At 41.1% G+C, this 25764-nt stretch overlaps 1 protein-coding gene and 1 non-coding gene across 2 annotated transcripts; both read left to right on the forward strand.

Moving 5' to 3' along the window:
• The first annotated feature begins 4105 nt into the window (after positions 1 to 4105).
• LOC148804188 (small nucleolar RNA R71) lies at positions 4106 to 4211 on the forward strand. Its single transcript, XR_016081532.1, has one exon. It is a non-coding gene; the product is annotated as a small nucleolar RNA R71 (small nucleolar RNA).
• A 15910-nt stretch (positions 4212 to 20121) lies between these two features.
• LOC104596330 (fatty acyl-CoA reductase 3-like) lies at positions 20122 to 25291 on the forward strand. The gene is made up of 10 exons (XM_010257414.3): positions 20122 to 20335; positions 20472 to 20575; positions 20665 to 20867; positions 21247 to 21347; positions 21801 to 21993; positions 22924 to 23085; positions 23209 to 23290; positions 23373 to 23642; positions 24677 to 24804; positions 24957 to 25291. Exons 1-10 carry the CDS (start codon positions 20254 to 20256, stop codon positions 25111 to 25113), a joined length of 1482 nt encoding a protein of 493 aa, XP_010255716.1. The 5' UTR covers positions 20122 to 20253; the 3' UTR covers positions 25114 to 25291.
• The last annotated feature ends 473 nt before the right edge of the window (positions 25292 to 25764 follow it).

The raw sequence follows: 25764 nt of genomic DNA on the forward strand, positions 1-25764 counted from the left end.
CGATCTACTACACCAGCAAAGTTCTCAATGGCACGAAAACTCGATACTCAAACATGGATAAAAAGTTTCCCTGGCTCTAATCACTTTGACAAGAAAGCTCAGGCCATACTTCCAAGCCCACAACGTCCGAGTACTTACCAACTAGCCTCTCAAACAAGTCTTGCAGAGGCCGAAAGCATCTGGCTTCCTAGTTAAATGGAGCGTGGAACTGAGCAAATTTGACATCGACTACGTGCCTCAGTTGGCCATCAAAGCCCAGGCCTTGGCCAATTTTCTGGCCGAATGCACCTTCTCAATGCAGGACCCATTCGTCGTGCCGCATATATGGATTCTCCATGTGGACGGCTCATCCAACAAGCAAGGCAGTGGAGCCAACCTCATCCTCCTTGGCCGGACAACGCAGTACTAGAGCACACCCTCATATTCGAGTTCAAGGCCTCCAACAACAAAGCTGAGTACGAGGCTCTCATTGCGGGACTTCAGCTCACCCTAGACCTCGATGCCTGATGAGTCAAGGCCTTCAATGATTCCCAACTAGTGGTCAACCAAGTCCACGGACAGTTTGAGATGAAGACACCAACCATGGCGAGCTACCTACAAAGGGTGCAAGAGCTCATTCAACGGCTCGAGCACTTCACAATCCAATAGATCCCTTGGACCGAGAACATACGAGCGGATGCACTACCAAATCTCGCTAGCTCACCACAGACCGACCTCAACCAAGCAGTCTGGATCGATACTTTGGCCCAACCTAGCATCGCGCCAACCGCCTTCCTCATCCTCCCACTTCAGCATGCCCGTCCTGGATGGACCCCATAACATAGTACCTTCGGGACAACACACTACCAGAAGACCGAGCTAAAGCCAAAAGACTTGCACATAGGTCGGCCCTATACTACCTCATCCAGGGACAGCTATACTGTCGTTCACACACTCTCCCCTACCTGAGGTGTCTTCCCCCTTCCTTGTAGTTGTAGTTGACTATTTTACCAAGTGGGTGGAAGCCGAAGCCTTGGCATGCATTACCGCACAGAATGCTTGGAATTTCTTCTAGCAAGGTATTGTCCGCCAGTTTGGCATTCCTCAGGTTCTCATCACCAACAATGGCACACAGTTCACTGATTGTAAGTTCAAAGCCTTCTACGTCGACCTGAAGATCGATCACTAGACCATGGCCATTCACCGACCTAAGAAGTTGCAGCCCTTAGCCTCTATTGAATCTTCTAGAAGTTGCTGCCCTTAGCCTCTCTTGAATCTTCTTTGGGCTACTCTTGAGCTGCAAATGGGCCTCCTCCTTATTGGGCCAAATAGGCTCCCTTGGAGGCTGCGGCTAGGCTCTCTCTTTGGGCTCTCCCAAGGGCTGAATTACCTCCAATTTGGCTCATTTTTCTTGGTTTTGTGCTTTCTTTTCTCTAAACTGGTCTCCTTGGATAAATTCCTGAAATTAAGTTGAATTTGGGTAAACTTTTACACAAATCAGCACAAAAACCATGCATAAACACCATAATTTTATGTGTAATTTGCACACACATCAATTACCCCCACACTTAAGCTTTTGCTTGTCCTCAAGCAAAGACATCAGCCGTAAACAAATCATTCCCCCTTATTCTCACCATTTACCAGATGAATTTTTAGGAGGAGGATGCATTGAGTGGTCGGGAAACTTGTGTAAGTATTCTGCTCCATTCCTATGAACTACCATTCTTATCACATACATAAGAGCTAAGGAAGGGGAGAATATGAGATTCTTCAAGTTCCAACTTTCACTCCCATTCAATATGAAGATCAACTCCTTGACCGCCAAAATTAACCATCACTTTGATCTTGGTCTCAAATCTATCACTGCACCTCATTGAGTGTTCAACCGCATTTTGTCCCTTTGAACCTCAGTCGTCACCGAATTTTTTTCATTTCTTTCCCCTATTTTTTGGTGTGAGTGCATTTTATGCTCCATCTCACATGAGGTATTTTCTTCTTTCTTCTTTTTCTTCTTTTTCTTTTTTTTTTCTTTTGTTTTCTTTTGGTGTGAGTGCATTTTATGCTCCATCTCACATTGGTCACAGGCTTGAGACAGATAACAATACTCATATTCCAAGTTGCTAGTTTTACTATTCAGCTCGGAATAGCGGAGTTGGGACTAAACTCATATCATAAACCGCTAGTTTTACTATTCAGTTCATGACAGCGGAGTCAATTGGACTTTGTTCTTTTTCTTTTTTTTTTTTCTTTTGCCTTTTACAATTGTTGAACCTCATGCATTAGCAATTCAAATATGGACTAGCTTGAGTGATCATTAATAATTCAATCAAGTGCATCATACACATGAAGGTAGTTAGGGCTGGTCATGATGAAAGTCATATTCAGCTCCCTTAACTTCATGCATTGTGCTAAGTTGGATCATTCACAACAATAAAAACTGACACATACAGTGGTCTCCCTCAACTCATTGTATTCCTTCTTTGAATTCACCTAATAAACAACAATGATCTCGAGGGGATTTTTAGCCTATTTGGCCTGTCCTTGCATGTATATAAGTGTTGGGCTGATTGAAGTGCATAGCCACAGCCTAACTCCCCCACACTTAAGATGAACATTGTCCTCAATGTTCCTAGTGTTAGAGAGCAACAATAAATCCAGCAATGAGGGGTAATTGCATGAAGAATATTATCAAGGAGAGGGGTTTAGAGGACTTCCTGGAAGATTATTCTGAATTCTACAATAGCTCTTTTGGTAGGAAGCCTCTAGCTGCTAAGTATCACATAAAACTAGAAAGAGTGATCAGAAACTTATTCAATTAACATCCTAAGAAAAAAATTATAAACTCAAATGCTATGAATGAGAAAAACAAAAAACAATTATGAAAGTTTATGACTAGAAATCTGAATTGGGTTGCCTCCCAACAAGCGCTTGTTTTTGGTTTGAAGCACGACCTTCTAGTGAGGTAATGTCCATTGGCTTGAAAACATCCACCAACCGCATCATCAATGACACCTTCCGAGCTAAAGCTGTCGTGTGTCCCGAGACACCCGCAACAATTTTTCTTTCCGCAATTGGGTTAATGCTGCTGATATAATTACCAATAAGGATGATGGTGCCTCTAAGAAAGCATACTCCAGATGTGGAGGGGGTTGCTTCAACTCAAGAGAAGGTAACTCTTGGGTTGAAGGCTTGCTTGTTGGTATTGGCGGGGTGTCCAAGCTCTCCAACTTGAGACACCCTTTCCCTTGAAACTGTGGATTGGCATTCAGGTATACTACCATGCTTTGCATCTCTTCATTCTCTTCCCTTGCAGCTCCTCCCTCTTGTATGCAAAGCTCAAGGGGGTCGGCCAACTTGCTAACCTTGTTTTCAACCCTTGCCTTCTTCTCCACCTCTGGCAGATCCTCACCACTTCTCAAAGTGATAGCCTGCACTTGCTCTCTTGGATTCACTTCAGTATTACCTGGTAGAGTGCCCGATATTCTTGCTGAAATCATTTGTGTCAACTGCCTTACTTGCTTTTCCAAGTTCTTTATTGTTGCTTCTTGGATTTGAAATCTTGTTTCAACACTAGCTATGAACTTGGTCATCAGCTCCTCTAGGTTTGTCTTCTTTTCCAGCTGATTGAAGTTTTGGGGGATGGGTTTCGGCACATGCTGATTTGGCCATGACTGATTCCAGTAGCCTCTCCATTCGAGATTAAAGGCACGAGGGTACTGAATTCTTCTGCCTTGGAAAGTGGACAACAAAGTCTACCTATTCTAGAGGCTACAGAGACTGATTGCCAACTTCGCATTCAGTACTAATAGGGCCTCTCCCACACCAATCACAAGTCATGGACTGCACATGCATGGTTGCCATCTGCATCTCATCAATTTTCTTGCTAAGTGCATTTATTTGTGTAGATAGAGTTGTATATGTGTCCACATTGTGAAGACCATGGTGCTTTCTCACTTGTGCTCTCTCTGAATGCCATTGATAGTTATTTGCAGCCATCTCCTCTATGAGTGCATGGGCAACTTCAGGGGTCTTATTGTTGTCGGAACCCCCGGCTACTGCATCAAAGATGGTGTTGTTGGCTTCGGTTAGACCATTGTAGAAGGTTTGCACTTGCAGCCATATAGGAAGTCCATGATGAGGGACTTCCTTAATAGATCCTTATAACGCTCCCATGACTCATATAGAGATTCTCCATCTTGTTGAAAGAAAGTAGTGATGTCATTTCTCATCTTTGCTGTCTTGGATGGAGGGAAGTACTTGGAGAGGAATCGACTAGCCATCTCATCCCAAGTGGCTATAGATCCAGCCGACAATGAATTGAGCCAAGCCTTGGCTTTGTCTTTCAATGAGAATGGGAACAACCTGAGCCTAACAACATCATCACTCACCCCATTGTGCTTGAAAGTATCACAAATCTCCAAGAAATTGACTATGTGAGAATTTGGATCTTCATGAGCCATGCCACAAAACTGAACTGTGTTTTGTATCATCTGAATTATGGTTGGCTTGATCTCAAAGTTATTAGCAACTATGGCTAGTCTTACAATGCTTGAAGTAGCCCCGGTAAGGGTTGGTTTGGCATAGTCCATCATAGTTCTTGGTTTGGCCATCTCTTCAGTTTCAGCTCTTACTTGTCTAATAGCTCTAAGGCGGATGTGGAGGGTTCTTTCAATCTTAGGATCGTAAGGGACTTCCTTCGGTTCAGGTCTGCTTGTCGTAAACTGTATGAGTCAAAGTAATAAAAAGACTAAATGTACACCACTCTGAAATGTAACAATCAAACAATCAACAACCTAAGAAAGAGGGACTGTTAAACACTAGTATGGCAGCAATTTACAAGGCAAAGAAAACTGAATGCTATCTAAAAAAGAAAAGCCTCAAGAACAAGAACAATCAGCAAGCTGAAAGCTAATATAAGCAGATCTGAAATCTGATATACGAGAGTGAAATCAGGGAAGTAACCTATCCCATCAAGAAAACTTGACACTACCAAAACTATAACAACAACCTAAGACAAAGCCAATCGGCAAGAAGAACAATCAGCAATCTACAACACAGAAGCTGAATGCTAGCCAAAAAGAAAAGCAACCTATAGAATTCTATCAAATCAGATCTGAAATCTTTAACAGCAACCTACTGAATTCTACCTACAAAACACAGATCTGAATTCTTTCAAATCAGAAGAGCAACCTATAGGATTAAGAAACTACACTCTACCACAACAAGAATAGCAACCTAAACTAGAGGCATTCGGCAAGAAGAAAGAAATTTTCTAATTTCAGCAATGAAGGTTAATGTATACAGATCTGAACTACACTATTTTCATAAGATATACAGACTGAAAATCAATTACACTACCAAGACTAGAACAGCAACCAAAGACTAAGCAAATTAGCAATAGGAAAGAAAACTACTTATATCAGCAATGGAGGTTACTATATACAGATCTGAATCCTAATATACAGAATTAGAAATTAGATTAACAGTGGCTAATAGTGCCTAATATTGCTGCAATAAGTCCCCGGCAACGGCGCAAAAAACTTGATGCGTATTTGCTACACTAGCAAGTGCACTAGCCACACAAGTAATAGAGTGATGAATAGAGTATCGTTTCCCACGACGACTTATGCAGCAACTACTAGTATCATATCAGCCTTCTATTATTTGATAAACCGAAATGTATATCTAACCTAAAACTGAAATCCTAGCTAACAAACTATCTCTAAGAAATTGGATCAAATACCTTGCATGAAAGCTGATAAGACAAGCTAAATATGCACAGAATTGAGTCAACAATTAGTTCTCTAAGTCATTCGAGTAGATTAGGATTCAACCTTGGTTTGGTAAAACCCCAAGGCAATGAACAGCCTCTCTTAAGCGCATGTTCACTCTATGCATGAGTGATGATTCTTATATCTCTATCAAGAATCTAATCCCTATGCAAGCATTAAGATCTAGACATTCTAGGGCATCATTTCAGATTGAATGAAGACCAATCGAATTGTGCAAGTTATCTCTAATCTTGCACTCAATTCAGTTCTTGCTTAGCAGATCTGAATTTCTAGAGTTTTTCTCAAGCACTCTAAAACTTCCAAGAATCAAGAACAGTTCGGCCAAACAGAATTAAGGTTGCCTAAACTCTTTCTCAAGCAATTCAGACATTACAAAAATCAAGATCAATTTGGCTAGCAGTTCTAACAATCAAATTTCTAATCAAGAAACATCAAGATTGCATTTAATCCATTCAAATGAACCTAGAAAGCTAACTACAGATCTGAATTTACAGAAATCATGCTTCAAATACAGAAAGAAAGAAAAATTAATGGAGAATTGAACATGAAACCCTAGCTGATTTCAATTACCAATGGCACAGAATTCAAGGACGAAGACAACCTAGAATGATCTCCTCCAATGGATTCTTCTCCCAAATTCGAATTCAGCTTCTTCTCCTCTTGAAGTTGCTTGAATCTCCTTTCTCCTCTCTTGAGCCTATCTCCCTCTTCTCCCTCCAAGAATTCGAACAAAGGAGTTTTCTCCCCCAAGTGTTTGAACCAGCCAAGGAGAGTTTGAATTCAGGTCTTCGAACCCCAAGGTTTTTCGAATCACAAGGTGTTGAACTCCCTTTTCCCTCCAAGATTTCTCTTTATATAGTTTTTCCTTTTGCTCCCTCTCTCTTCTAGAAGTTGTCACCCTTAGCCTCTCTTGAATCTCCTAGAAATTGTCGCCCTTAGCCTCTCTTGAATCTTCTTTGGGCAGCTCTTGAGCTGCAAATGGGCCTCCTCCTTGTTGTGTCGAATAGGCTCCCTTGGAGGCTACGTCTAGGCTCTCCCTTTGGGCTCTCCCAAAGAGTGAAGCATGGGCTTCATGGGCTGAATGACCCTCCTTTGGTTTCTCAGCTGGGCTTTTGTTCCAGCTAGGCTGAATTACCACCAATTTGGCTCCTTTTTCTTGGTTTTGTGCTTTCTTTTCTCTAAGCTAGTCTCCTTGGATAAATTCTTGAAATTAAGTTGAATTAGGGTAAAACTTTACACAAATCAGCACCAAAACCATGCATAAACACCAGAATTTTATGTGTAAAATTTGCACACACATTAGGAAACACGTGACCAAGCATACCTCAAGATGGCAGCATAACAACAGAGAATGGCCAAGTACTACGACTTCAAAGTTTGAAGAAGAGAATTCAAGATAGACGACCTTGTCCTTCGCAAAGTCATAGTACTCGTGCCAGGAGAAAGAAAGCTCAGACCAAACTAGGAAGGACCATACAGAGTGACCAAAGTCCTTGGACCTGGTACCTACAGACTAGAAGACCTCGACAGAAAGCCCATTCCGAGGAGTTGGAATACCAGGAACTTGAGGATGTATTATCAATAATCTACGATAATAAAGATAATATTCTCTACATTTAGTTGTCCAGCACACACTGCACGGTACATTGCACAGCACAACAAACATCGCGCAACATGCATCGCCCAGCCGAACTTTAACAGCTGAGGCACCAATGCACTGACTCAGTCGAACTCTAACAGCTAGAGCCCACAACGTATCTGGCAGTGCACAACCGATCAAGAAAACCAGTTGACTCGACCAATGTTGGCCAGAGCCCAAAGAGGAAAGGATGCCCCCACCTCCTAAGGCTAAATGGCAGCCATCAAACTCCGCACACCATGTTGACCAACTGTCATACCAGAGCTAGTTTAGAAATGACTAGTCCAATAAGAGCGTAAGGCTCCCCGAGACCAGGTGCCACTAAGCATCCCCTAAGTGTGAAGGGATGAGATATCCATCGTATGGACGCCCGAATCTTGTGGAATAGAATGGGCGAATTTCAAAAACTTCTCTTCATCCTACTGGGAATCGTATTCTCTATTTTAGAAAAATCATATTTTTCAAGGATCAATCTTGAACCAAGAACCGAACCAGATCTGAACAAAAGTAGTAGGAGAGGGATATACCTGATACGAAGAAATAATATCTCCCAATGGAGGTGTTCACACCCAAGGAAGGAACCAAAAACTACTCCCACTGAAGATGGCGTAGTGCAGGATGGAGTAGAATCAACAGCATTCTTCAAAAGAATCAGATCCTTCGCAAGTATCAGCTGGATGGCATGTGAGCAATTCTTCTAATCAGCCCTTTCACAAATGACTGATATCAAGATCCAATCTTGATCACTCCTGATGACAAGAGGAGATCGAACTGGCAGATATGGCGGCGGTAGGAAGGAGGTGGCAAGAGAGATTTAGTGCAGAGAAGCTGAATTCTCTCTTCTATGATTTCAGCTCTGAAGAGGATGTGAATATGATGTCTTCTAAAGGCTGCCGCCCCTTCCTCCTTTTATAAGCTTAAAGGGATCAGCTCCTAATCCCATTAGGAGTTGCTGATCCAAATCATATTTGGATCAGAATTCCCTTTAAGTGATAAGGGTAAACCCTTATCTAATCTGCAGATTAGATCAGCCCCCTCCTAATCCTATTAGGAGGTTTCCATATTTGAATCACATTCAAATTTGGACTCTCTGAGTGGATAGGGTTAAGGCCCAATCCTATCTACTAATCTAATCTCAGAATTCGCCCCTCATTTAACTGATAAAATCAGCCCAGTACGAAATGGGCTTTAGGCTAAGGCTATGTGCTCACTTATTCTTCCAAACTGCTGCCCAATTCGAAATGGGCTTTAACTGATCAAATTAGCCACATGGGTTCCGCCCAGCCTTTGTTACAAGGCCTGGCCGAATACACTGTTATGGACAGTGCACCCCGTGAAACCCATCACATGGGCTCTATGGGCCCAACACTTACCTTAAGTGGTCCTTGGGCAAAGCCACCTTGTAACACCCAGGGTCTGTGGGCAGATGCAAGATTAGCCCATCAGGTATTACCCTCAATGACCTTACACTTAACCTCTTAGCCCATAATGATCAAACACTGGCCGAAAAGAGAGGACCTCTCCCTCGGTTGCAATGAACAGTGCTGCACTCTCTACTCACATGGATCCCGGGAATTAAAACCTTTTGCAAACGTTCAGAAACCGTAATATATATACTTTTATATCTCATATAAAATATATTTTGCAAAACAAATCTCAATGATTGAAATCGGCTACCGGTAGTCTTGGTTTCCATCAGAGAGAGTGCATCCCCGATCATTACCTTTGTCTGACAAATGGGCTGATCCTGTCACTATGATCACCCACTTAGATGAATTCTCAGACTGTCCCAACATACCTAGGTTTTGACCCTCGCTAAGGATCTCAGTAATTGGCATATCAAAAACATCCCAATCCGACACCTAGTGTAGTATCATAATCCAGTCTAGGGGTCAGGTGTAACTTTCCAGTTTTGCCCATCAATCTCCAAGGTCTAGGGCAATATTGGAAATCTGGTCTAGTTCAAAGATTCAATTAATCCTACACTGCATGTGCCTTGGGTCTCACCCTGGCAGCTGAGACAGGCCACCCCAACATTTGGTAGCACACCAGTGTCAGCCTTGGCAGGATAAATCTCCCCAAACTTATCCAACGGCTATGAACATTCTAAACTAACATGAGTCTCATAAGTGTCCAGTTTAAGGGTATTACACAGAAACACACCACAGAAACATTAATCAAATATGTACTTTATTCATTTACAATAAACTCATAATGTGCATCATTCTGATTGGAGCTAAGGGCATACAACTGTCTAACAAAGTGATGAGAGCTCGGAAGCACCTCGGCCAGCAAAAGTTGAAGACTAGGACGTCAATATCTCGGCCAAGATATGATTGAGGCTTATGAATATGCTTGACAAAACAAATGGAGATAAGACACACTGCTCGAAACAAAAAGCATCTTCTTCATTAATTACAAAAAGATAATTATAGTAAGAAAAGCTCGGCATACGGAGTTGTATACATCAATAGCAAAAAAAAAGACCAACACTAAAAGAACAAAACAAAAGTAGTAACAGTAGTGGGAAGACCTCTCACTCCTCGGTCGGGCGCTCTTCGGCCTCCTCGGGCACTTCGACAGCAATAGTACCACCCTCAATTGGTGTGGCGGCGGTGTATGGGCCCAAACTTTGTGCGACCTCAGCGACATCAGGGAATCATCACACAATCTTGTCATGGCAGAGGTAGAAGCCCTCCGCCCAAGAGTGCAAGGCGAAGTCGTCTAGGTACTCCACTGAGGCCGTGAACTTAGCAATTGCCTCCTCCTCAGTCCGGGACACCCACTTGTCGGCCTCCTTCTTCAGCGCCTCCCACGCTCCGTTGAGGTCGGTGACACAACTCTTCAGTTTGTAGATAGTCTCACTCCGCTCCTTGATGTCGTGCTTCAGGTGGGTATTCCTGGCTTCGAGCTCGGCCAATTGTGTCTTGGAGTGCTCCACCTCAGCCTAACTAGCCTTGTAAAGGTGCCACACTGCCTGGAGATGTTCGACCATGACAATCGCCGAGCAAGCATTATGCAAAAGGAAACTAATTGTCAACACAACAAGAATGATCAACCAGAACAAGAATAAACAAAAAGAAGCAAGGACTTACTGAGGAGGCCTGGAGCATGAGCGCACTCTCTTGAGCATCGCTTGAAGATTTGGAAAGTTCATGCCTAATGGCCAAAGTTAAAAAGCCCTGGATTAGTTGCTCGATAATGCCCTCCATCTCGAGCTCGTCCTTAGGCCAAACATTCCACTATGGCACGTAAAAGACCAAATTGCTGCCCTCTGGTGTGTTGTCTCGTAGGGAAGGGCAGTGGATGGCCTGGGCGCTTTCCTCTTGGTCGACCACCACGACCTCTTCATCGGCCTGCCTCGGCCACTTCTGTTGCTGGGGGCTGTACTCTACAGACCTCAACTGCACCTCCTCTTAGGGTTGAGCCCCCTGGGTCCGGCCAGGCCGTGCCCTCTCAGCCGTGGCCCTCATGCGATGGTATAGTTCCTCGCAACTAGCCATTTCAGCACCTACGCAAGACAAATAATAAATCAGTACCAAGTGAAAGAGCTCCAAAAAAGGAGAAATCGAAGGTGTCAACACAACAAATAGACCGGCCACCTCACTCATTAGCCTAACGCTTATCAACTTCAAAAAGGACGTGTACTCCATCACATCGATATCCTCGATCATCCCTATCGACGTCCTTTTTGCCTTGGTGAGCTGGGTCGGGGGGGTGCCTTCACTTTGGTCCTTGGCTTTTGGAGCTCGACCAGAAGGGGCGAGCCTCCAAGACAGCAAATGAAAAAGAACTTCCCCTTCTAGCGCTTCACTAGAGATAGGGCCCCCACCAAAACCTTAATGCGTTGTCGGGCCGAGAAGTAATAATACCCCTGCTACTGATGCTTCAGTTGGTGGAAGTATGCAAACATCGGGAGGATGATTTCAAGACCGTGCATTGAACAATAACAGAAAAGGCTGACCACATACCAAAAGGAATTCGACGTCAACTGGATAGGCAATATGTGGTACCACCTGAACGACTCAACAATCCCCTCACCCAATGGAAACCTCAACCCAGCTATCAGGCTGTACTTGTACACATAGAGCTCGCCCGGCCGAGCATCCGTGGGCTTCTCACTAGCTCTCGTGCACCTAAGTTCGTACACCTTAGGAATACAATAAAGGTTTTGATTTGGGCGTCAGACAGCACAGAGTCGTCTCAAATCGATGACCAACCCGCGGAGGAAGGTCGACCTCCCTAGTTGACGGCCCCGCCTCATTCTCCTCGGCCTTGACCTCCCACTCAGCGACCCGCTCAGGATCGAGCACCATAAACTCTTCGGTCTCAGCCCCCTGGTTGTTGACCTCACTTGTATTGAGAACGACATCCTCGATGAGAGACCCGACTTGGACTCACTACGAGAGGAAGCTAAAGAAGAGGAAGAAGAGCGAGAGAAGTCAATGGATGAGGAAGACATTTTACTGAACTTAACAAAGACTGCAGAATTAAAGCAACATCGAGCTGAAGACTACCTCTCGCCGAGCTCTACAAGCGCCTCTTTTACAAATGACAAAGTAGAAACACTCTTCAACTCCTTCTATAGGGCACTCGGTGATCCAAATCAACGGCATAGATCAAACGCCACCCTTTGACAGATCGGGAAGACGAAACGATGCCACTGCCCTTTCCACGCGTGTAGCCTCGAGGAATGAAATGACGCTCCCATCAACCCGTCTCGAAAACAGTATGAGCACCGAGCAGGCTGGTTCGTCTAGAAAACCGTTTCAACCTCGAGCCGCTCAGCCCAAATAGCACGCTCAATCGGACTTCAAATTCAAGTTCCTTAGCCAAGAACTGAAGAGCTCTTCCATGCCACATCACGGCCGAGCACTACACTCCTCGACTTTGGAATTGGGGGAGTGGTGTTTGGGTCATGGTTGAGCTAGACCTAGGTGCTACATGTCACCTCCGCGGCCATCTTATTTCTTCAGCCACGTTGGCACCATTTTAGATGGATAAGTGCAATCAAGACAGGAGAGCATGGCATGGATAAGGAGGACAGCTCCACTGGGGATTAGGTCTTATCCTGAAGACCTTGATGGGCAACCTCATCCCGATAACTTCGGAAGCCTCATCCGAATCGGACATGGATTTTTGGCTATAAGTAGGCAATCGCCGCTTGAGGTAAGGGACTTTTGACTTTCTAGCACCTGTACTGTTACTCTGCTTAGACCAGCACTGCTCTCTGAACTGCTTAGCCTCTGACTCTGTTCTTGGTTTCAGATCTTGTTGCACGGCTTCATCCTTCCACCTCGGCTTCGTCCACTTGGCAGGATCATCTACTGCAACCTCGGTTAAAGAACACTTCGAATTGAATAGCATCAATTCCGGAGGAGATTTCAATGGATTCTTCCCGACTTATACCATTAGGTAACTTGCTAGAACTACAATGGAAACTGTTGCTTGGGTGGTGCGGCCAAAATTAAAATGACATAAATCGATTTTCATCAACAAAAACGGCCGCATGGACCATGGGCCCCATGCTCTATTGCTGAAAGTTGGCCCATCAGCAGCGAATTTAATAGGGCTGCAACTTGGGCTGGGTTGGCCCGAACCCAACCCGAAAATGTCGGATTGGGTTGGGTCGGGTTGATGATCGGGTTAGGGTTAGGATTGAAACCTGACCCCCTATAGTACTAGACTATTAGTCTACTAGTCTACAACTCTACTATATGTCATATATATAATTATATATATAACATACATTGATTTGTTTAGATGCATGATAGTTGTATAGCCCCCTTTCTTTAAGTTATTCACAGGTACTTGACTACTTGTCTTTTCTTTTGTCTTGTAATTTTTATGTGTGATCTATCTAATATATTCAAATTATTTGCTTGATCCTATGAGTTGTTACTAGTGATTTTATTTCCATAATTTTGTATTTCATTATTGTTGATTTCATGAATTTATATTTTTGAGAAAAAAACTATCATAAGTCATAACTCACGATAAACAAATACTTATTTTCTACTATATTTTAAAGAATGGGAAGGTTGGGTTGGGCCCAAAGCCAAGCCCAACCCAACCCGAAGTTGACATCAGGTTGGGTCGGGTTGGGTTAGGGTTGAAGGAATTAGCATTGGGTAGGTCGGGTTGGGTTAGGGGTAGGTTTGGGCTAGGATTGGCCTCAACCCAACCTAACCCAGCCCGACTTGCAGCCCTGGAATTTAATCAACGAGAGCTCTCCTTGTCAAGGAATTAAAGAGAGACATGGAGATTAATTAGGAGGACTCCATGAACTGATAGACAATTAAAGAATAATTAATTAAAGTGTTAAACCAAAAATCTTAAAAGAAGATTGAACTGTTGAAGTATTGCTTGGGTGGTGGCCGGAATTGCAAGAGGAGAGCGGAAGCAAGAGGAAAAGGAGAGAGAGGGGAGAGCCAGAGAGGAAGAGATTGGATTCGAAATAGAGCAAATGAAAAAAAAAAAAAACTCCCATCAATTTTGGTTATGAAAGGATTAGCACTGTAGGAGTCTGCGTTCGCTAGCTAGTGCCTGTGATCAGACCAGTATCTTGCTACTCCTCACCAATAGAAAACCTCAACTTAGCCCAGCCCCCTTTACTTGAAAACTAATGGGAGTCTACTAAGGGAAGTCTTAGACTCCAAATAACATTTCAATTTAATTTAACATGTCTTTGAGTTCTAAAATCAACAAGGGCCCCAACTTCTTCGACAGTAAACCCTCCCCCAAGCTTTCTATGGCATAATCAATTTCTCTTCTTCTACTACCAGATGTCTATGTCTGAGTTGTATAAAAGCAATTAAAAGAAGAAACCAAGTCTATGTTTGCTTGGTTTATGCCACAGAAGAAATATACTTAAAAGATCACAAAGAAATCCACATCAATTACATGGATTTAAATTAGCTTCAACCAACAGACCAACATACATGGCTACACAATACATGCTACCATTGATGGTTAGATCTCATTTCATTCTGTTCAATGTTATATCCATCGTAATGAAGAATTATTTTCAACACCATTAATCATTCAATAAATCAAAACTTGGTATATATGTCATATGTGACAGTTCTTCATTTCCTTCTATAAATGGTTTGGATCAAATTTGGGTAGAGGTAAAATATGAATCAAGCTGATAAGAATATGAGAGATTTGAATTAAAATTGATATCCAATATATAGGTAAAATGTGGATTTGAATTAGATTATCCAGTTTGATTCAATGCTCAAGAACAGCCACTATAGCAACAGACCCAGCATCAGCCACAAAACTAGCGAATACAACAGCCGTGACCACAGCAGCGACAGAATGACGGGCTGAACATTATCCCATCTCCTGCTCGGGTTCCCAGTCAAAATCCTAACCAGGTACCCGATTAGAACCTGAATCAGCCCCTGGTGGAAAGATTGGCAACCGCATCTATCGGAACTGAGGCCGCCAGTTCCTCTGGAGGGTCCAAAAGAAGGCACCGCAGACATGCTCACCGTGCATCGAAAAAAAGTCAGCTCGTTCCATCCATGAGTATGATGGACAAGAAGAATGAAAGCAAAGAAATCAGCTAGGCAAGCACCTCGTTTGGATGGCCTATATCTCACACCTTGCCACTGGCCCCCAAGATGCTTTCTGCTCCTCGACCCAAAGATTTTAGGCCCCCAATCTTGAGTTGTACAACGGGACAATAGACCCTGTGGACCATGTTGACAGCTTCTAGGCCCTAATGCAACTCCACAGGGCCAATGACGCAAGTTTATGCATCACTTTCCCAACAACTCTCCGAGATACAGCTCAGCTGTGGTACTTAGGATTGGCCCCCAACTCCATAAAAAGCTAGGATTAGTTCGCCAATCTGTTTATCACTCACTTCGCCACCAGCAAAAAGCACTCCAAATTTGTAACTTGCCTACTAAATGTCGTTCAGCGACCCAATGAGACACTCTACGAATACATCAAGAGGTTCAACCTGGAGCGTCTCCAAATCCCCAACCTTGACCCAGCCATACAACTCACCGCGGCAATGAACAACGTCTGCCACCCCGACCTGCGCTTGGAAATCAAGTTGAACCCTCCAACTTCCATTGAGAGGTTCCTCATTGAAGCTAACAAGTTCTTAAAGGCAGAAGATGCATTGGGATCCCGATCAGAGTTGTTCGGGAAAAGGAAGTGAGTAGAAGAGGAAGTAGGAAGCAGCAAACCGCGGTGAAGGAGTAAATCGCCAAAAAGAAGTTGGTCACCCTGCAATAGGTGAAGCAAGTTGGCAAGAAGAAAGATCAAGTCTCCTCATCGAAGTTCTGGATCAGGCTGACAATCTAGAACCCCACTTGTACAAAATAAAAATTATACTGCTCTAAATGCAAAAAAGGGGCAAAATTTTAATGCATATTAAATCAGCTGAATATGTAAAGTGGCCACCCAAGATGAAGGGTGACCCAACAAATACGAACCCAAATAAATACTGTCATTTCCATTGTGACATTGGTCATGATACAGAGAACTGTAAGAACCTCAAGGATGAGATCGAAGAATTGATCCGCCGTTGGTACCTAAGGCAATTCATCAAGAGAGAAGAAGTAAGCCGACCTACCGAGCAATGCAGGGAGGCACCCCAAACCAACAAGGAGCAAGAAAGAGACCAAGCTCCCCGATATCAACAACCACCAGAGTGGCTCATCCAAGGGGTCATCAACATGATCACCGGAGGATCGATTGTAGTAGGGTGTACCACCTCAGCAGGGAGAAGTTTAGTTCAAGACCTCAAACACTCTAACTCTCTCTCTTGCAAAATCATATAGCTCAGCCAGACTCAGCTCGGCCACCGACAGAGTAAACTTCCGATTTGGCATCCGAGTCATCTGCCGCGTGAGAGTCGCCAAGTCGTGCTCCATCACGTTCCATCGTGAAATTAAAAACTTCAAAAAAAAAAGTCGTAGGGTAAGTTTGGTTCATAACCGGAATTAGAATCAAAGTGGTATATTCCCATTGTCTGTTTGGTTCAGACAAGAATGAGAATGAGAATTGAAATCAGCAGGAATGAGATTTCATTCCCAAGGGAGGGGCAAGGAATGGCCATTCCCTTAAATGGGGGAATGCTATTCCGGCAGGAATAGGAATGGGATTCCGATTCTGCCCAACCAAATAGTTGGAACCGGAATAGCCTATTGTGATTCCAATTCCAGACCCCTATTCCTGCAAACCAAAGGGCCTTACATCTTTATCTCAATTTCTTAATTGGGTGTGTTGCCAATTAAGCAAATTCCATTCTAGGGTTAGGAAAATGTCCATCATGCATGAGAATGGATACTAGCTAGCTGCCTGTCTCTACCCCAGCTTGCTTATAGGCAGGTCATCTCAGGTTGGGTTGAGCCTTTTGGCTACAGTGGGGGCAACCAAAATGATTGAGCGATTGAACCGGTTAGGGGTCTGGTGTCCAGGATCGAACCAGTCAGGGGCCCAGAGAACGAACTAATCAGGGGTCCGGTTCTCAGTTTTAGCGGACCGACCATTCAAACTGAATAGTTGGCCCATTCTGACAAAAAAATAAAAAACAAATAAAAATAAAAACGGTCAAAGCCATTTAATGGTTTGAAAGGTTCAACCACCCGGGTCAACGATTTACTGACCAAATTAACATTTTTTTTGCAAATACCCGATTTTAGGGAAAAACGGAACCAGTCACTTAACCGATTTCCGATTTTCCAATCCAACCATCCGGTCCAGACCGGTTTTAAAAACCATGTTACAACTTGTTGATGGTTTAAATTAATCTTGTAACCCAGGATTTGTTGGGGGTTGTCTGTTGTTTGATTCTTTCTCTTCAGTAATATATTATCCTTTTTACCAAACAAAATTATCAGACAACAATGACCCATATCAGACAACAATGTTAAATGCAGCCTTATAGCAGGAGAAGCTTCAAACCCCAAACCTCAAGCCGCATTTAAATACAGCTACGTACATCAATAAATTGTGTAAATGATCTAACCGCTATTTAATTATACCACCAACTCTACTCTTTTCTAAGTAGATACTTGATGCATTGGCTCAAATCCTCTCAACTACATAACCTCTGAGGCTAACACCCACTGACTTGGTGGATACCGAAGGCAGGGGCATGCCTGAATATATACAGACCATGTTGGCACATTGCACGTGAAATCAAGGTCTAAGCCAATGCAAAACCAATGTCACTATGCAAGAGCGGTTTGGTGGAGTTCTCAAATTGGATTCAACCCCGATTCACTTACAACCCAACCGACTCACATTATCACATCAGAATAGTACAGTGCAATGCAAAACCAGGCATACCAAAGCTGACTTTTTGTCAATATCCACTAGCCTTGCAGATTGACGTTTGCTAGTCAAGTTTTTTGAAAGAAGGTCAATCACAGAGTAACATAACCTTCCACTTGGCAAATTGATTTGGGTTTCGAAAAATTTCTCAGTTCATGCATCCTCCATTAATGGGGGCAAAACCAGTTTGGTAAATAACAAGTCTTATCATGTCTTATCACATCAGAATAGTACAGTACAACGCGTACAGTACAATGCAAAATTAGTTTGATAAATAACAAGTCTTATCATGTATTATCACATCAGAATAATACTCCAGTTTGGTAAATAACAAGTGTTATCATGTCTTATCACATCAGAATAGCACAATAAAATGCAAAACCAGTTTGGGAAATAACAAGTCCTATCATGTCTAAGAAAGTTTAGTATGATCCATCTACTTCATTGGAAAAGCTCGTAACAAGTTATTCTTGGAAAATACTACCACCGATCAATTTATGGTAGTGCAAAGGGCTTTCCAGCACTATCTGCAAATTGCATCACCCTACATCACTGCAGTTTAAGGCATACCAAAGCTGACTTTTTGTCTATAAATTTTATACATATTAATAGACAGCACAATCAAAAATTTGTCATATCCACTAGCCTTGCACATGAACGGTTTGCTAGTCAAGTTCATCGAAGAAGGTCAATCACAGAGTAACCTAACCTTCCACTTGGCAAATTAATTTGGGTTTCGAAAATTTCTCAGTTCATGCATCCTCCATTAATGGGGGCAAAACCAGTTTGGTAAATAACAAGTCTTATCATGTCTTATCACATCAGAATAGTACAAAATCAGTTTGGTAAATAACTAGTCTTATCATGTATTATCACATCAGAATAATACAGTACAATGCAAAACCAGTTTGGTAAATAAACAAGTGTTATCATGTCTAATCACATTAGAATAATACAGTATAATGCAAAACCAGTTTGGTAAATAACAAGTCCTATCATGTCTAAGAAAGTTTAGTATGATCCATCTGCTTCATTGGAAAAGCTCGTAACAAGTTATTCTTGGAAAATACTACCACCGATCAATTTATGGTAATGCAAAGGGCTTTCCAGCACTATCTGCAAAATGCATCACCCTAGATCACTGCAGTTTAAGGCATACCAAAGCTGACTTTTTGTCTATAAATTTTATACATATTAATAGACAGCACAACCAAAAATTTGTCATATCCACTAGCCTTTCACATGAACGGTTTGCTAGTCAAGTTCATTGAAGAAGGTCAATCATAGAGTAACCTAACCTTCCACATGGCAAATTGATTTGGGTTTCGAAAATTTCTCAGTTCATGCATCCTCCATTAATGGGGGCAAATTTCAGCCCCCAACCCCATTTCAATTAGCGCATATTTGATTCCATTGAACTAACACCGTCTAACCTCCGAGACCCGATTTCCTAGAAGCAAAAACTGTGTGCATAGTGCATACTCTGAGTATGGGGATTGAGGTTGTTGATCTAATTCACGACCCGGTGTCCTTCCCAAATCCTTGATTATTCATGCTTTTCATGGAGTCTGGATCTCCTGCCAATAAAATAAATTCTAACACCCTTTCAACGTGATCTCATACTGGACATCTCACCTCTTCAATAAAATGCATTCCAACAGCCTACCAATATAACCTGACATCACACATCTCATACATGGCAGGTCTCAGTGAAATGTTGGGTGTTAGATGAAATTGGTGGAGGATTAGAATGTATTTTGTTGGCAGGAGATCCCAAATCCAAGAATGCTATCCATACTACCCACATGACATTATAACTGCACATCAGGAACATCTCTCCATGAATGAAGATATACAAATATAAGAATTGTTCCCGTGCATGTGTGGCTATAGTATCCTGTGGGTAGTAGATCCCATGTTAACTCAATAGGGTTGGGTCAAAGTGGGGTTGGCACTTAATATCTGTACACCTAGTAAAGGGGCAAACCATGAACCCTTAAGGATATGTTTGGTTTGAAGGAAAAATGTAGGAAAAGAAAGGAAAAGGAAGAGAAAGATGGTTCAGAGACAACGTAACGCGTGGCCACCTCAAAAAAAAAGAGCCCAGATTTCCTATTAACTTTTCCTACCCATTCTCTATCCGCCGTAAAATGCAGCCACACATCTCTCAATTCATAATGGAGATTGTGTGGCTCCAATTCACGGCGAATAGAGTGTGGTGGGTAGGAAAAGTTAGTAAGAAATCCGAGTGCAAAAAAAAAAAAACTTATCCGTACACGCCGAAAGCATCAAAATAAAATACTAAATGTTGTGGAGCTTCTCACCCATATATCTTTAAAAGTGATGCTGTGGACTGCTGTCATATTAACTTGATGTCTCTGGTTCTGAGCAGTCTAGATCACGACGCACGTGACATTTACTCTCTGTTATAGCTCGTCCATTAATGAGGATCCTTTCACCATATAGTTCTACAAATACCTAAGGAGTGATAGAGTCTCTTCAGCCTTGGGTTTCGTCTGTTACGTTCTCTTTCAATTTCCAATGGATCAATTACCTGGAATTGCTTGCTCTCTGGAGAACAAGTCCATCTTAGTCACCGGCTCTACTGGCTTTCTAGCAAAGAGTACTCCAAAACATTATGTTTCAGTCTTTTTCTAAGAAATAATTTTGCTATTCACATGCTCTCATTGGCACACAGAGAGCATGTTTTAATAACTTCAAATATTAACTCTCTGCTTCTTCTGATCATGTGTACGTAGTGTTTGTGGAGAAAGTGCTACGTATTCAGCCTAATGTTAAGAGGCTTTTCCTTCTTTTGAGAGTTGCAGATGCCAAGTCAGCCCAAGAGCGACTGTCTAATGAGGTAAGTGCCTAAGTGGGGTTCTTGACTTTGAGAGAGAGAGAGAGGTGAAATTTGTAAATAATAACTCATGAATTTATTATATATTGTAGGTTGTGGGGAAAGAGTTATTTCGGGTTCTAAGACAGAAACATGGTGAATGTATGGATTCCTTCATTTCAGACAAGGTGACTCCGGTTGCTGGGGATGTCACTTGGGAGAACTTGGGGATTAGTGATTCTAATTTGCTCGAAGAAATTTGGGGAGAAGTCGACTTCATCGTTCACTCAGCTGCCACTACCAAGTTTGATGAGAGGTAATTTAATAAAGCCTGGGGATCATTAAATTAGTTTAAGAAACTAATTAAGACTCTATTTGGGACTTGGGTATATATATACATACCCATTAGCAGTGCAAATTTTAATTAAAATACTGATGCAAAATTTGCACCACCTTCCTCCTATCTTGATCCTCATCATGCACTCAAACAATGACCTTTCTTCTGCATATTATTTTACTTCTCCCAATAAACAAATAAGACGGCTTCTGAAGCAAAAAGAAAACTAGAATCTACATTCAGCCTATTTGCACTCCAAAATTTATAGCATCTTAATTGAAATTAGCACAGCAAACAGAGCCTAAATAATAAAAGTGAGAAAATGAAGAAAACAAGTTTGTTCTTCCCTTTTTTGCAGGTATGATACAGCACTGAATATCAATGTCTTAGGAGCTAAGCATGTCTTGGACTTTGCAAAAGGATGTGTTAAATTGCAGACGCTTATACATGTATCAACTGGTTCGTACAAATACACAATTAATTCTTCCTACCTATAGTTGTTATTCTTTCCTCTGATTTTAGGGTTTTTGCTGTTCAGTCCACCCTTTGAAATTCTAGCTCTAGGTGCCAAGTCGGAATTGATGCCAATTCAAAGACATGTATAGGTATTATAGGTGGTGCTTATAATTTTTAATTGTTATAGGTTTGCAATTTAATTCAGAATTCTAAGGTGGAATATAGTCTAATTATCTCCTTATTTTATTTACGGAAAAGTATACTGCACCATACTGTATATACCTCCACCCTAAAACACCACCGTGTATTGTCATTAATTCCAAGATGGCACCTACCCTAATTCTACTGTGGGGCTAAGAATTCTTACAATGTACTGAACAATCATTCTCCCTTTTATTTATTATTTTATTTATGAGGTTGGGTTTTGACAAACCAAGAGAATGCATGGTTTTGTAGCTTATGCGGCTGGTGAAAAACCGGGAATCATATTAGAAAAACCATTTAAAATGGGAGAAACGCTCAATGGGAAGTTGAGTTTAGACATCATGAAAGAGCTAAAGATAGTCGAACAAGGTTTGCAGGATCTGTGGGCAAAGCGAGCAACAAAAGATGAAGAGAAACTTGCAATGAAACAGTTGGGACTTCAAAGGTTAGTTTGAGTATATATATTCTCTCTCTCTTTCACCCACACACCAGCAACCCATATCAGCTGTAGACCCTCCTTGTAGTCGATTTGTTTTGAGCAAAAAGGCCAAACAATCTTACATAACACATCCTAAGTTTTACATTAAACATGTCGCAAATCCAATGGACAATGTAGAGTATGTAGTTGGTGAGTCCATATATGGTTTTTAACTTAGGGCTAAACCATGAATCGATCATGGCCTTCAATTTATTGTTGGCCTAAGGTGGGGTCATAGCAATATGTATAGTCTGTGATTTTATAAAAGTGGGTTTTGATTTATAAGCATATTGTTGCGGGAAGTTTCATTTTAGCACTTCCCCAATGAATGAGCATTTATCCACTATTCCGCTGATGTGATGCCTAATTATCAATAAACGATCTATCAAATACTTTTCTCGATTTTAAAAACAAATCAAATACAAACATTTATTTAATAAACAAAAATAATACAAAACGCATACATAATCTACATCTTTTCAGCCACGGGGAGGGCTGATGCTGATGTAACAGATCCATACCTTCCACTGCATAGGGGAGACTCCGGATTTACCAGATGTCCCAAATGCTTTGGGCTGAATTTTACAGAATTGGCAAAAATGGATGGATTCGTTTAATGAATCTTCTAACTCGACCTTGTAAATATGGGCCATCCGGGCCTTGAGTTTTGAAGCCCAGACTCAGCCCATCCTACTTTTTCTTTGGCGAGGCTAGACCTGGGCTGGGCAGATTGGATTGGATAAGAAAAGGAGTTAAAAAACAAAACAAAGAGCATAAAACCCGGTAGGTAGTAGATAACTAGATATTGTCATTTTTTTTACAAAATTTGAACAGCGTTATGTCCATCATTCTATTATTTTATATGTAAATGAATTCATTTCATTTTCTTTCTGTCAGAGCAAGACTTCATGGGTGGCCAAACACCTATGTGTTTACAAAGGCAATGGGTGAGATGCTTCTGGGGCAAATGAGAGAGAATGTTCCCCTCGTTATCATGCGTCCAACTATTGTGACAAGCACTTACAGAGAACCATTCCCAGGTTGGATTGAAGGTTTTAGGTAATCTACACAACCTTAATGAATTATATTAGCTTCTCTTTCAATTAAAACATACAACCTTTCCTGCATAATCTTCGGATGTTAAAAAGCATTTTCATCGCTTAATGTTTTTCTGGGTTATAGAACTGTTGATGCAATGATGACTGCATACGCCAAAGCCAAAATGACGTTCTGGGCTTGTGGTCTGGAGATGATTGTTGACTTGGTATGTTAAATTATTCAAATATATTTATAATTTGTTAGTGTTGTCAATAAGTAATTGCAATATAAGATGCAAGATTTCACAGATCCCAGGAGACATGGTGGTGAATTCCATGGTTGCAGCCATGGTTGCCCATGCCAATCAGCGCAAAGAGTTCATTTACCAAGTGGGTTCCTCTAGAAGTAATCCCATCAAAGGCAGCAGAGTTCATGAATACGTTCACCGCTACTTCTCTATCAATAATCCATTCGTTGACAAGAAAGGAAACCCCATCAAGATTCGCAAGTATGCAGTTCTAACCAGTAAGCATGCATTGCAGTGGTACATGCTTACGCGATACATGCTGCCATTGAAGGTTAGATCTCAAAACCATATTAATCATCATCTAAGCCTCTTGTCCCAATTATATGGGTCGGCTTCATCATGAATTCTGTCTCGCCATTCTGTTCTGTTCAATGTTATATCTAGTGTTTTTAAACTACCGTCGGCTTTGATGGTTGGATTATTCAGCCCAGAAACCATTTAGGCAATCGGTTCCATTTTACCCTAAACTCGATCCTTTTTTGGCCAAAAACTATTGAATTGGTCAGCGACCCTCTGACCCAGACAGTTCAACTATCAACAGTTTCTGGCTGTTTTTTATTTTAATTATTTTTTAAATTTTAAGTTAGAAGGAACCATCCATTCGAACCAGACAATCGAGTCATCGACCCAAAAACCGATGACCACCAGAATAGTTCCAGTTTCACATCGATTTTTAAAACCTTGGCTATATCCATTGTCAAATTATGGATGCTTAAATCATTTCTTCTTACAAAAATTATATTGGTTTTCAAAACCATTGAATCAAAGATGTACACAAAGGCTCCCTGTATTGCCTAAAGCTTCAAATGAGTTGGAAAAGATTTGAGTATGGGTAATTCTGAACTAATCTGATATTTTTGAATTAAAATTAATATCCAACAAATAGGTAAAATGTGGATTTGAATTTGATTACCAGTTTGATTCAATACTCAATCAATGAATGTGTATATTACTAGAATATATCTATAAATTTAAATAGACACTCTCAAAAAACTTCAACTTAATATTCTAAAAAGTGTCCATATGTATGTATAACTGGATGGGATGGGATAGGATCAAGCATGAAGAAAATTTTTAATATGCCAAGCTAAATTATACATGTAACTTAATAAAGGATATAAATCTCAATATCTTCCAAAGAAAAATTTAACATGCCAAGTTAAAATATGAAAAGTACTACTTATTAAATTGGGCATTAATCTTTAATCTGCTGCTCGATTTCGTTTAAACCTACATCAGATCAATTGTTTGGATTTTCCATGTAAGTAATATCTCATTCTTATTTCTGTTTGTTTTTTCATTTAGGGTTTGCAAGTTCTGAACATAGCATCTTGTCGGCATTTCCAACACCGATACAAGGAACTCAATCGGAAAATCAAATATTTAATGTTTCTGATGAAGCTTTACCAGCCATTCTTATTCTTTAAAGGAATGTATGTATCTCTCTCCATGTTCTCTACTTGCAATTTCTATAACTGATATTTCTCTCAAATCCTCTCGGAAATTCATGTTGATTGAAATGAAAAAAAAAAGGTTCTGTGATATATTAACTGTAATTTTTGTTGTCATGTATGTACATATGCAGCTTTGATGATACAAATTTAGAGAAGCTCCGAATGGCCACCTTCAAGAATGCTGCTGATGCAAACACATTTTGTTTTGATACAAAATGCATTGAGTGGGAAGACTATTTGATGAACATTCACATCCCTGGTGCTCTAAAATATGCCATCAAATCATAGTCATGGTTTTGGGCTTCAAGTAAATTCAATCAATAACGTGAATACATTGTAATGGAATAAAAACTTAGTATCGTTTCAATTTTAATAGGATTTCTGCTATTTTGTTTAGTACTAGTAATTAAGCACATTTGTGTACGTGAGAAATTTTTCTTCATATTAATTATTTGAATTTTAGATATATCATATGATTAAAAATAAATTTAAATATTTATTATTCAATTATGACATCATAGGTTTCTTTGAAAAGTTAGACCATTGACCCATCATCTAGATAAGAAAATAGCTTCGCTTTTGGATTAGTTTCAAATTAGGGAAAATTATAGTCAGAGCCGACTGTAAATTTAAAATTAGGCTATAAGTTGGTCTATAAACCAACAAAACTTTGACAACTGGCTCTACATTTCAAATTATAAAAACCTTACCATATCATCGGAGGCTTATGTGGTTGTTGCCAACATGGGACTCTTAATCCATGCTGGACACAACAAAAAGTATATACTAAAATTGTCATTTAATGTTGGGTGATTGGAAAATTAAAAAAAAAAAAAAAAGGTTTTTAGTTTCTCTCTCTCTCTCTCTCCCTCTCTCTCTCAATCTCCCTTACACTCCTCACTGTCATTTTTATATGCTCAACGACTATGTGATTTGAGA

The sequence above is a fragment of the Nelumbo nucifera genome, chromosome 1 (genome assembly GCF_055504915.1).
Source record: "Nelumbo nucifera cultivar China Antique chromosome 1, China Antique-T2T, whole genome shotgun sequence".
Taxonomy (NCBI): Eukaryota; Viridiplantae; Streptophyta; class Magnoliopsida; order Proteales; family Nelumbonaceae; genus Nelumbo; species Nelumbo nucifera.

What these genes read in the sequence shown, in the direction of transcription:
- LOC104596330 (XM_010257414.3), top strand. Translation starts at nt 20,254, where the DNA reads ATGGATCAATTACCTGGAATTGCTTGCTCTCTGGAGAACAAGTCCATC. An exon ending in GGTTGGATTGAAGGTTTTAG is followed by an intron (nt 23,086 to 23,208) that starts GTAATCTACACA and finishes TCTGGGTTATAG; the next exon opens with AACTGTTGATGCAATGATGA. An exon ending in GATACATGCTGCCATTGAAG is followed by an intron (nt 23,643 to 24,676) that starts GTTAGATCTCAA and finishes TTTTTCATTTAG; the next exon opens with GGTTTGCAAGTTCTGAACAT.